This window comes from Dasypus novemcinctus, chromosome 12 (genome assembly GCF_030445035.2).
Source record: "Dasypus novemcinctus isolate mDasNov1 chromosome 12, mDasNov1.1.hap2, whole genome shotgun sequence".
NCBI lineage: Eukaryota > Metazoa > Chordata > Mammalia > Cingulata > Dasypodidae > Dasypus > Dasypus novemcinctus.
Genome location: NC_080684.1, coordinates 54,767,041 through 54,780,187, shown reverse-complemented (window position 1 = coordinate 54,780,187; position 13,147 = coordinate 54,767,041). Strand labels below are relative to the sequence as shown.

The following is a 13,147-nucleotide window of genomic DNA, read 5'->3' as shown; positions in this document are numbered from 1 at the left end:
CGTCCAGATGACATAAAGGAGTTGAGACAAGTAATCATAGATGTTTAAGTAAATCTCCTTAATAAATTCAATAAGATGGCTAAAGATATTAAGAATATTAAGATGACATTGGAGGAAGACAAAGAAGAATTTGAAAGCATACATAGAAAAATAGCAGATCTTACAGGAATGAAAGAACAATAAAAGAAAGTTAAAATACACTGGAATCATATAATAGCAGATTTGAGGAGGCAGAAGAAAGATTTGGTGAGCTTGAAGAAATGGCCCCTGAAAGTGAACAAACAGAAGAGCAGATGAAGTAAAGAATGGATAAAATTGAACAGAGTCTCAGGGAACTAAACAACAGCAAGAGACATACAAACATATGTGTCATGGGTGTCCCAGAAGGAGAAGAGAATGGAAAAGGGGAAGAAGGAATATTTGAAGAAATAATGATAGAAAATTTCCCAACCCTATTGAAGGACATAGATATCCATGTCCAAGGAGCACAACGTACTCCCATCCAAATAAACTGGAATAGACAAACTACGAGACAGGTATTAATCAGAATTTCAAATGCCAGAGACAAAGAGAGAATTCTGAGAAAAGCAATGCATAAAATATAAGGGATACCCAATAAGATTAAATGCCAATTTCTCATCAGAAACCATGGAGGCAAGAAGACAGTGGTATGGTATATTTAAAATACTGAAAGAGAAAAATTTCCAGCCAAGAATCTTATATCCAGCAAGATTGTCTTTCAAAAATGAGGATGAGTTTAAAATAGTCACAGATAAACAGAAACTGAAATAATTTTTAACCAAGAGACTGGCTTTGCAGGAAAAACTAAAGGGTGTGCTAAAGCCTGAAAAGAAAAGACAGGAGAGAGAGGCCTGGAAGAGAGTCTAGACATGAAAAATATACCAAATAAATAAATAAAAATAACTAAAGTATCAAAAGAGTGCTGAAATATAATATGACAGATAAAACCCAAATATTCAGGAATAAACTTAACCAACAATGTAAAGCACTTGTATTCAGAAACTACAACTCATTGTTAAAAGAAATTTAAAAAGACCTAAATAATTGGAAGACATTCCACTCTGTCAGATTGGAAGACTAAATATCATTAGGATGTCAGTTCTACTCATATTCTTATACAGATTCAATGAATCCCAATAAAAATTCCACCAGCATTTTTTTACATAAATGGAAAACATGATTATCAAATTTATTTGGAAGGGTAAGGGGTCCTGAATAGCTCAAAGCATCTTAAAAAGGGAAAGAAAATATGGAGGACTCTCATTTATGGACTTTAAATCATATTACCTAGCTACCGTGGTAAAAACAGCATGGCACTGACATAAAGACAGACACATAGACTAATGGAAGCAAATTGATTCAGAAACAGACCCTCACATCTATGGTCAAGTGATTTTTGACTAGCCCTTCAAACCCATCCACCTCAGGCAACACAGTCCATTCAACAAATTGTGCTGAGAGAACTGGATATCCATAGCCAAAAGAAGGAAAGAGGACCATTATCTCACACCTTATCCAAAAATTAACTCAAAATGGATCAAAAACCTAAATATAAAAGCAAGAATCATAAAGCTTCTAGTAGAAAGTATAGGAAAATATCTTCAAGACCTGATGGTAAGTGGTGGATTCTTAAAGTAGATAAGAGGAGGACTGGATGGTCTACTGATGTTTAATGTATGTAGAAGTGTTAATTAACTTTACTGTAAAGTAAGTTAGTGAGTAAGAGCTGGTTTATAAATGGGAATGTGGTTGAAAAGGGTAGTCTAGGGATGTAAATACCAATTGGCAGAAAGTTGCAGAATAATCCGGGGACTGAATAGCACAGTAAACCCAGAAGTGGATGAAAATTGTGGTTGATTGTACAGATGCAAGAGTATCTTTCGTGAGCTAAAGCAGATATACATCAGTGGTGGGAATGTGGAGAAGCATGGGAAAAATACAACTGGAGCGACCTATGGACTATGGTTAACAGTAATAATGTAATATTCACGCATCTATGCCAAAGATGTACTATGTTGATAAAGGAGGTGTAAGGAAAAAGTGTGCCAAATATACACTATGGACCTGGTAATAATTATTACAGATTATCTTATAATCTGTAATAAATGTTCCCTTGCAGTGTGGTGTGTTGATAGAGGGGTGCTGTTTCGGAATGCTGCATATGTGCTTGATTGTTCCGTAGGTTTACAACTTCTGTAATAAAATTATATTTAAAAAATAATAATAGGGTGGGTTTGGGAGAAAATGCACCAAATGTAAGATAAGGACTACAGTTAGTAGTAAGATTTTGAATTATCAAATTATCAATTATTTTTTCATAATTTGTAAATGTCTCACAATACAAGGTATTGGAGGACTGATGTATGAGACCCTTGTATGATGTTATGCATGTTTGCTTTATAAGTTCACAACTTTTACTGCACACTTATTATTTATGTATGTTCATGTAAAAATGGCATAAAAAGAATAATAGGGTGGGTTGGGGGAAGAATATTTTGGTTAGTAGTAATATTCTGAGGATGCCCTTTAAACATTAGCTAAAAATGTTTCTCATCAATGCAAGGTATTGATGGCAGGGTGAGGTATGAGAGTCCTGTAAGATGCTATGTTTGTCTGTTTTGTAAGTTCACAACTACTACTATACAATTATTGTTTATGTATATTTATGTATGAGTGATATATCTCAATAATTAAATATATATATAAACAAGTAGAGGGACTCTCCAAAAAAGACTAATGCTTTCAGATTTCCTACTAGGTCAGGTGTTATACAGGCAGGCAGGTTGCGCATGGAAGCTCCTGCCTCTATTAGCTTTTAATTTGGCAAGTTATATAACCATTGTGAGTTTTGGATGTGTCTTCTATAAAATAAAAATGATGAGATTATGCACAAAGCACTTAACTTAGTGTCTGAAATGTACTAAATGCTCAATAAAGTAGTTTTTATTATGATTATCATCATTAAAGTCAATAATATCAATAACATTATAATTAATTCCATGAATAGTGGAGCTTATTATCAAATATACCACAAAGCTCTAAAATGCTCTTCTACTTACCATTTCTCATAGAGTGGCCTTAATTTTCCCAATTATTTCAATTCAATAAAAGTTTTTGAATTCCTACTATGTACAATGTACTGTATTGTTTCAGAGTAATTTTCTTAAATAAAGTGAAGATTATAATCATCAATTTATGGATATCACTATAGATTGAGTAAAGCTTTAAATTAAATACTTTAAATCTTTATTCCTATATTGGCCTAAAACTTTAAACTGTGCCTTTTAATATAATTTTTAAAATAATACATTATCACAAAATTAAGAGTCTGTGTTCTTAAGAATACACATTTAATTTCAGATTAAATTCATTATTCAGAGAAAATGCCTTACTGTGATATCTTTATGACTAACTGGACAAACTCAACAATGTTTTAATACAGGGATTTTTAATTAATAATTCAGCTGCAGTAATAACATAGTCACTACATTTTACTCAGTGAAACTTAGACCTATTATTTCTTGTTTATTGTATCAACTAGCAGAAGAACCAATTACTATTCTTTTATTATAATTTTTATATATACAAAAAGGCTATCGTGCTTTCTGTGCCTTTTTTTTTTTTTTGAGAGTGAAATTTTGAGATCTCACAAGCTCTTCTTATAGCTTCTGATTTCAAGATCCTTTTTGCCATTTGTTTTGATCTCCACCTAATGCTTGGCAACATATCTCTCTTCTGAAATGTGATATTCTACTGAACTTAGTCTCCAAATCTCAGCCTAACAAGACCTGAATTCTTTCAATGCCAAGCCTGTTCTCTGTAAGATTTTAGGTTTATCAAGATGTCCCTTGAGTTCAAACCAGTTTTCATGCATGATATCATCATTACAATTAAACACTCAGTAGCATATGAATATTTTAATAAGTATCAGAATGTAAACTCATTCATCATCCACTGTAATTCTTGAATTATTCTCTTTGTTGCTACCTTCTCTAGTTATTCTTCACACAGTTTTTGCTTCTATTATCCTTCCCTGCACCAACTTTCACATCCATTTCATTTTCATTATTTCACTGATTCTACTCATCTTCCCAGTGTGTTGAGATTATGTTGCATCATACATAGTATAGCACCCCAAAGATTTGCAATCCCTGCTACTTCCATGATTCATTCTTCTTGAGATTATTACCATAAATCTATTTTTCCAAAGAAAAATATTTCCTAAGTATACCATTGTATTATCTCTAGATGTTTTGGTTTCTTTTGTTTTTGGATGATTTTTACAAGTTATTCTTTTGAATGTTTCTGTTAAATGAAACATGTTTCTTCAGGCATGTTTAAAAAGAAACTTCTTATTCATTGATTCATTTTAAGAAAGTTTAACTGGGCACCAACTACAGGATTATATTATTATTTCATTATGAAGCTATCATCCAAATGCTACAGCTTAAATCTCTGTTGGCACAGGGAGCTCTGTGTGTAGCCTGTACCCTTGCCACAGAATGTCACTTGTTTATGCTGTGGCATATCCTATGATTGGTTGAACAAATCTTAGCGAGCACAGAGTTATTTTACTTAGCAGGTTTACTGGCCCGGCTACAAAAGAAATCAAAGCAGGAGTATATTAAAATGATGAAGGAAATAGCAAAAGAAGTTTAGAGTGTTTGGCCCAATTTCAATTATTTTACCATGAATAACTGACAACTTATCATAATCAAAATGAGCTGACACCTTATATTTGAATTTTCATTCATAAGGGAATTATAGCAATGATGGTTTAAGTTCACAAGTTAAAATCTCAAGAGTTGTTAGACTAAATATCAACCCAAGTGCCCTTTCTTTGTCTAGGCTCCCCACCTAACTACCTCACATATTCACACATACCTATTCCTAACTCTAGTCTGGCCTTATCCATCCAGAAAATTCCCATTCCACCTTCAAGGGTCTGAATGCGATTCCTCCAAAGAATTAATCCCTCCCTTCTTTGTTTTCACACCCTGTCTTGTGCTAAGCTCTTGCTTGGTAGTATGATTGTTCATAGAGCCCTTTCACTAATTTTAGCGCTATCTCTTCTCTTTGCTTTCCTACTCACACAGTTAACACTGAGAATTTCTCAATAAAAATTTGTTAAATAAATGAATTGCATTTTAAAATACCACCTCTCCAAAACTGTCTTTAATCATTTTTTATATTTTTTTAATTTGTTTTTCCAATACCTATCTTTAAATTTAAATATAGGAAATGACCTTAGGCTTCAATACTTTCCTAGAGAAACTATGCTAATGCACTGGTGCAAGCCCAATTTTAATAAAATGGTAAGAATATATGTTAACATGGTTAAAATCATTAAAGGTTAAAAAAACAATTATAATCTCTGAGAAAAGCCATGTGTCCATAGCCTATATATATATACACACACACACACACACCATTTATCCAGTTTATTTTTTCTCTTATGTATATATGGCTATTTACAATAATAAAATTTTGGGTGTTTTGATTTTGGATAAATGTTTATGTTTTTATAGTCTAGTTATATGTGATAGAATTGAAAGAGGTAGTAAGAAATAAGAAAAATCTTCATGTAATTTTTTCGGGTCAAGTATAATAGTTTTCAGAAGACTTAGCCAAAAGGACAATCATTAGTAAAAGTGTAAAAAAATAAGGACTCTTTAGTTACAGAGAAGACTGAAGAAGGATTTAATCACTGCCTTTAAGTATATGATGAATCAATTGAGAGAAGATAGTGATAAAATATTTTCCTTCTAAGCTTAGTACAAGACCAGGAACAATTAACTAAAGGGCAAACAAAAAAAGGCCACAGAAGGTGAGATATTATGTCAAATTACTAAATAATGCAGTGAAAGATGTCCCTTAGAGGTTTTTAAAATAGGATAGCTATGCTTTGATATGAAACTATTTAGATACTAAATTTAAATCTAAATAATTTGCAACAAGACAAAGACTAGTTTATTCCCTAAGAAGATTACACTGGGTGTGGTTTTCTATGTTCACCTAGAACTGCTCTCTTCATCTGTTGCCAAAGGTGTTACCTGCGTGACCCATATTAGGAACAAACCCACTGTGGCATGTAAATAGCATCATCTGTATATTTTTCCCCAGCCTCGATTCCTTCACATCTGATGCTCGTTAAAGATGGTGACTAGAAACTGGAGAGGAGTGGGTATGAGTTCCCCAAAGTATAAAAACAAATGGAACATAAAGGTCCTTGGAAATATAGAGATGCCTTAAGTAGGTTTAAAAAACTTCAGTAAGAAGACCAGTGATCTTTGACTTTTTTTTTCAATATTCCCTTCATTAACATTAAAAATGACATTTAACATTTTTTATCAAAAGTAATGCTCTTAAATAATTTTAAATGTAATATTATGTATTAAAACACTCTACTGTGAAATTCCAAGATAAAATACAAGTTCAAGGTCATTGCTAAGGGTCATGGAAAGAGTAAAGAGCTCTTTTCATAACCTTTCAGTTTTCATTTTTAATATTAACTTTTATATGCTACTTTGTTTATGACATAGGATGGCAATTGTTTTCTAATAAATGGAACAATCTTTATAACGAACTTAAAGAGTTTGGCATAAATCTATACTTATTTCCTCATGAAATTTCAGAGCTATCAAAACTTGATATAAATTGACACCTTATGTATGGAAAATAAAGCCCTCAATTTAAAAAGTTAGCCTAAAACTTAATAGTCCAGAGAAAACTGTATTGTTGCTTTCCTGCTGTAGTCTTGTAAGATGTGAACCTGAAATAAAGTTTTGTAGTGATGTTTACCTTGTCTTATTTTTCACCGGTTGATAAATGGCATGAATTCACTGAAAATCTGAAAGCAGTGTTAGATTTAAGAGGAATACAGGATTTGGTTCAGTTTACCTGTTCCTGTTGCTGGATATCCAATCTGAAATAAGTGTTGATGCCTGTTGATGACAGTGCTTGTTGCCAAAACTGCATGCCAGCATTATAACTTCTCTACGTAGTTCTCTAGGTAGCATCAAAGGGAAAAAAATAAAATAAAAACAATGTTAATATCCTAAAGGAAAGTCAGGGTAATACAATACATAAACAGCAAATAAGTCAATAATTAACACAAAACTACTTTTAGATCCTGAAATCCAATTCTGCTGGTAAAAGGCAATGTGGGAGGGTAGAGGTTAAACGTACTAAGTCTGCTGTGGAAACAATGCAACCGTGAGGGACTCAGGTTCAGATCTCACCATCACCAATGAAGGCAGGTCTTAAATAAAGCATGGCACGGAAATGCCTTTGTTCTGCTCATGCTGCTAAAGTCACAATTGTACTAGTAGCATTTTATTGTACAGCTCTGGGGGGAAAGGAGAGAATAAGAAAACCAAAGAGTACTCATGTTGGTAGGATGCTTGAACAAGAGATCCATTAAAATTATTTTTTGGCCATCCAAGCTTGATGTATGTTGTTGCAACTTGCTTTAAAATATATTCCTAAACAGGGAGGATAAGGACAAATAAAAATGATGTCAGTTTTAAACCACTCCATGCTGATAATTAAAATTCTATAATAAAATTAAAACATTTCCTAAATGCACCTATTTTCAAATATAAGTAGAATTACAGGCACAGTAATGCCCCATTCTCATTTTATTAAGCTTAGTATATCAAATATAGGAAATAAGGACAAAATATTTTTGGGATGATGGAAATGTAGTCTTTACTCCCCGGATGAGTGACTAAGTAATTTGCACTGTTAAAAATTTTAGATGACCATTTTTGCAGCAACACAAAGAAACAAATATTGATAAGAGCATCTATGCATACTATATATAAATTTATGTCAGTTAATGAAAATAAGCATCTAATGTTTATGCATTTTATGTCAATAGAACATATTTAAATCAAAATTACATGGTGCCAGCCAACAGCCTAGCATTGTTGAACCTGACATACACAGAACACTCTATAGTATAATGATACAGTATTTCAAAGTCAACAAACTATTCAGCTAATGATATATTTAAATATCAAGATCAATGCAAGATATACTCTTTCTCACTTTAATGTGACACCTGAATTTTGTCAAAGGACTGAAAGCACTGAAATTACAGTAAAAGCAATTTTTAACTGAAAATAAGATGTCTGACATGATATACTCTTCTAAAGTACAGACATATACCAAAATGTATTTATCATTTACAGAAGTTTAATATTACAGAGTCTTTCTGTTAGGGAGAAAAGAGAAGTGTTATAAGTCTTTCTCTAGCAGATATAAAATATACCATAACTAAAATGACACATTTCTTTGCATGTCCCTTTAAGAAGTTGGACAAAACTAACAAGTTAGTATTTTCCCCATTTCAAAAATTTATTAAAACAGAGGTGTTTTTTGTAGGCATAAGATAAGAAAGAAAGAAGCAATTCTCATGGTCATCAATTAGATGGTTCTAATAAACAGATTCTAGTTGCAAGTAATTCCAAATGTGTAGGTTTTTTTTTTTTTTTTTTTAGCAGAGCCAGTATGTCATATGAAATAGGGTGACTTTATAAGATACAGAGCAGACTCTTAAAGTAACTAAAGGGAAACAAACAGTCCAGTGATATGTCTTCACATGCAAAGCATTGCTGGTGATAAATTTAGGAATCAAAAGCTCATTAGCAGTACTTAATCCTAACCTTCTTCAAAATGATTGTTAAATTAGATTAGGTGGTGTCAGCAGTGCAATTCTGGTATACCAGGCTTCAAGCTTAGGAAATCTGGTCAGGTAGCATTTTGGAATGTTTGTCATGTCTTCATGTCTATTTGGATTATCTGTTGTTTGCTCTCCTGTATCCCCTTGGACCCAATTATGAATGGGCTTTTGCCTCAATGTTGATCTTATCCTTGTTAATTAAGGAAGTGAATTGAATTTACTATGCCCTTTGGATAAAAATAATGACTAACAATCTTTACTGAAACTGTCTATATTCTGTTAAGATCTTTGGGATCCTGCAACCCAGGTTAAATCCTTTGTGAACACAGAGCCCTTTAACTCTTGGAAAGTAAGTTTGAACTTTAAGGATTTGCCATGTATATTTGTTCTTAAATTCTGAAGCATTTAAGCTTAATTGACACTTTTAGGCCAGAACAAAAGGCAGCTTGTATTATATTTTCTTCTTCAAATAACTGTCATCAGTGTTACACAGAAAATTAGAACAAAATCAATAACATAAACTGGAAGAAGGAAGTAAATTCAGGATCAGTTGCATAAAGTAGATTAGAAAATAGTTTGTCTTGTAAAAATAAGAAAGAAGAAAATATATATCTTTTTACATTGAAGACATTGTAGTTTTCCATGCGATCCAATAATTTATCTAGAGGATAAAGAGCTCGGCTGGCAGCGTGCCAAGGAAGAAAATCCTTCTCTTCAGAAAGGTATCTGATAATCTCCAGAGGGATATTCTGAGGCAAGTAGCCAGCTCTGCACAGTCAAAAAAGTCAATGTTAATTATATGCAGAAAAATACATGATGATGCAAAAATGAAGATTTTTACTTATGCAAATAATAGGCAGAAAGCAAGATTTATCACAGTATAAATAAGTCATATGCAGTGCTATAAAAATAAAAGTACTCACTTTTTAAATATAATCTTACTTAGGATGACAATCCCCCTTAATATATACAGAGCTGGAAAGTTAAAAATCCGCATGCCCACAAAAACCAGAATACATATTTTTTAAAAAAGAAAGAATTGTGGAATTTGAATAAAATCAAATCTAGATATTTTCTTTCACAGAAACTCTTCAGAGATCACAAGTAATTGAAAATAATTGGTTACTAAAAGGGAATTCCAATTTCTCAATGTATTCCCTTTACATTTCATGTAGTACTGTTTAATAACATTTAATACAGATTGTTCAAAAGGATGATCAAATTAAAGCAGCAATTTAGCTTTGACTGTATTTATTTCACATTATAACACAAACATTTTTTAAGCCTGTTTTAATAAAACATCGCTTTCTGTAAAAGTACAGACTCTTCCCTTTCATTATTTTCCTTTCAAGTAAGATCCCATGTCACTTTGAGAACCAATATCAGATTCCTTAGAGAATGCATTTGGTAGCTCCTCAAAATTATTTGAATGTATGTTGTCCATATTTAAAGCGGTCACAGCCAAAAATAGCAGTCAAAAGTAAGTGCATATCTCTACTCTCCAAAAGATTACATATAAAATCCTTGTAAAGTCAAAATGTTATAAATGTCAATCCACAATATATTTAAAGATGGTCTCGGGAAGCTGATGTGGCTCAACTGATAGAGCATCCACCTACCATATGGAGGGTCCAGGGTTCAATCCCCAGGGCCTCCTGACCTGTGTGGTGATCTGGCCCACATGCGGTGCTGATGTGCGCAAGGAGTGCCCTGCCATGCAAGGCACCCCCGTGTACGGGTGCCCCATACACAAGAGTGCGCCCCACAAGGAGAGCTGCCCCACGTGAAAAAAGCACAGCCCACCCAGGAGTGGCGCTGCACACACTTGCTTGCTGACACAGCAAGATGATGCAACAAAAGGAGACACAGTTTCCCAGCTCTGCAGGATAATGCCAGTGGATGCAGAAGAACACACAGCGAATGGACACAGAAAGCAGACAATGGGGGGGGGGAGGGGAGAGAAATAAATAAAAATCTTAAAAAAAGATGGTCTTATCCTAAATGTTTCTTCTGCAAGTAGGTACAGTATGGATTTTGCTAGGTTATTTTTTACATTGATAATCAATTGAAAGGAGACTTAATACAAGGACCAAGAAAATATGAAAACAGTCAAAGCATGTATTTTATACGATTGTTCTTACAGAGCATCACAAATTAGATGGATCTGTTTGTGTTTCATGGCAGGTGGGCAAAGAGGAAGCAAAGCCTTTTCGCATCTTCACTTAAAATAAAGCTGCCAGTTTACTGAGTCCTTACTTGATGTGACATTCAAACAGTACTCTGCAGACAAATATTAACTTACAGCCATATTTTTTTTATCATCCCCCCCTTTGCAGCTTTTTGTGTGCTGTCTGCTCTCTATGTACATTTGCTGTGCATTCTTCTGTGTCTGTATTTATTTTTTATTTATTCCCCTCCTCGCTTTGCGCCTTGCTTGCTGTCTGCTCTCTGTGTCCATTTGCTGCGCGCACCCTTCTGCGTTTTTGCTTGTCTCCCTTTTTGTTGCATCACCTTGCTGAGTCAGCTCTCCACAGTGCTGGGCCAGGCAGCACTCCACAGCGCTTGCGGGCTGGGCGGCACTCCACTGCACCCAGGCCAGTGGATCTCCACAGTGTACAGGGGAGCCTTCCTTCACAAGGAGGCTCCAGGACACAAACCCAGGGCCTCACGTATGGTAGACAAGAGCCCAGCTGTTTGAGCCACAGCCACCTCCCTACAGCTGTGGGCTTTTTTGCTTTTTTTAAAGAATTTTTTTTTTCTCTCCCCTTTGTGCCCCTGCCCCCCCACCATTGTCTGCTCTCTGTGTCCATACGCTGCCTGTTCTGTGTCTGCTTGCATTCTTGTAGGTGGCTCCAGGAATCTGTGTCTCTTTTTGTTGCATCATCTTGCCACATCAGCTCTCCGTGTGTGTGCCACCACTCCTGGGCAGGCTGCACTTTTTTTGCAAGGGGCGGCTCTCCATGTGGGGCACACTCTTTGCACCTGGGGCTCCCCTATATGGGGACACCCCTGCGTGACATGGCACTCCTTGGGCATGGCAGTACTGCACGTGGGCCAGCTCACCACACAGGTCAGGAGGTCCTGAGTTTGAACCCTGGACCTCCCAGAAGGTAGGCAGATGCTCTATCAGTTGAGCCACATCCACTTCCATATATAGCTGTGTTTTTAATGAATATTCATTAACACCAATTCTGGATATTAGACTTCAGTTCTCTTTGAATAAAAAATAGCTTATCATTCTACTAGTTTGGGTTCACCCATCATACAAGATGAACCATAGATATCTGTCATAAATAAGAACTTTGCGAATACCCCAAATTTCTACATAATTTCAAATTTTCCTTAAGTGTGTATAATTTATACTACATCAAGATTTGTACCACTCTTCTCATGCAGTTTCTATTTTATACAACCTTGTGGAAATATCATGATTATCCTATGGTATCAACAATTAAGTAAGCAACTTTATCTTTTTGCTAGTGTAGTGCTTCAATAATACAGTTACATTTTGCTTTCAAGGGTCTGTCACTCATTGCAAAAGGAATATATTTTTTATAATATCTTTAATACTTTTTATTCCTTAAGAGAATGATAGCTTCCAACATCAGATTTTGTAATTAGTATACCCTAGCTTTTCATTCTAAATAATAATTAGCATGGTGGCCATAAACCTGACTCCTCTTAACACATACCATGGACTATATAATTTTAGAAGTTAAAAAATTTATCTAGAAGCCATCTCCATTTTTTTTGCTGAAGAAATAAGAAAAAGTAATTATAATTTACAAAAACTTTATAGTAAGTAGTTAACCTATAACGGATCTTCAAAACAAGTTGAAAAAGTTGGAAAATTTGAGTCTATTTTCCCACAGATTTAGACATAATAGCCTTCTGCCAATTATAATATATTGTGTTTTTTTCATCTCTCTAAATGGATAGGCATTATTTAACGACTTATGTTTGCAGACAATATGACAGCAAATCAAAAAAGATGAAAAATAATGTTATGGAAAGGACCCAGATTCAGGAAAGGACCTGTGCCTGACTTGGTCACTGATTTTCCCTATAGAATTAAGCAAAAAAGTAAAATAATTTCTCCAGGTCTTACTTTCTTTATCTGTGAAATAAGAGGGTTGAGCTAGGAGACATTCTTTTTAACCCCAAACCCTTTTACTCTAACCTATACATGTACTATCAAATTTAATATGCTGAAAAATTACAATAATATGGACATAATTTATTTGTTTAAAAACTTAAAAAAATACTTTGTCACTTAATATTTCCCATTCTTCAATTATTTAATATATAAAAAGTCTAAGAGGCAGGGCTTCAATCTTGGTTTTATAAGACATCGGGCATAGTGTAGCGAAAATAAAAGCATAAAAAGACTGATAAAAGTTCTCATGGTGACAGGGCAAGTAAAGAAATGTAGTCACTAAA

At 34.1% G+C, this 13,147-nt stretch overlaps 1 protein-coding gene across 3 annotated transcripts in view; it reads right to left on the bottom strand.

Annotated features, from left to right (window-relative positions):
- The window catches only part of TRHDE (thyrotropin releasing hormone degrading enzyme), a 391,431-nt gene that overhangs the window by 37,000 nt on the left and 341,284 nt on the right, over window positions 1-13,147 (bottom strand). For all 3 annotated transcript variants that reach the window (XM_058308434.2, XM_058308435.2, XM_058308436.2), the window contains 3 exons: window positions 9,328-9,475; window positions 7,408-7,505; window positions 6,922-7,029 (listed from right to left, as the gene is read on the bottom strand). In XM_058308434.2, coding sequence (XP_058164417.1) covers window positions 6,922-7,029; window positions 7,408-7,505; window positions 9,328-9,475 — 354 coding nt within the window. The remainder of the gene's footprint in view (window positions 1-6,921; window positions 7,030-7,407; window positions 7,506-9,327; window positions 9,476-13,147) is intronic.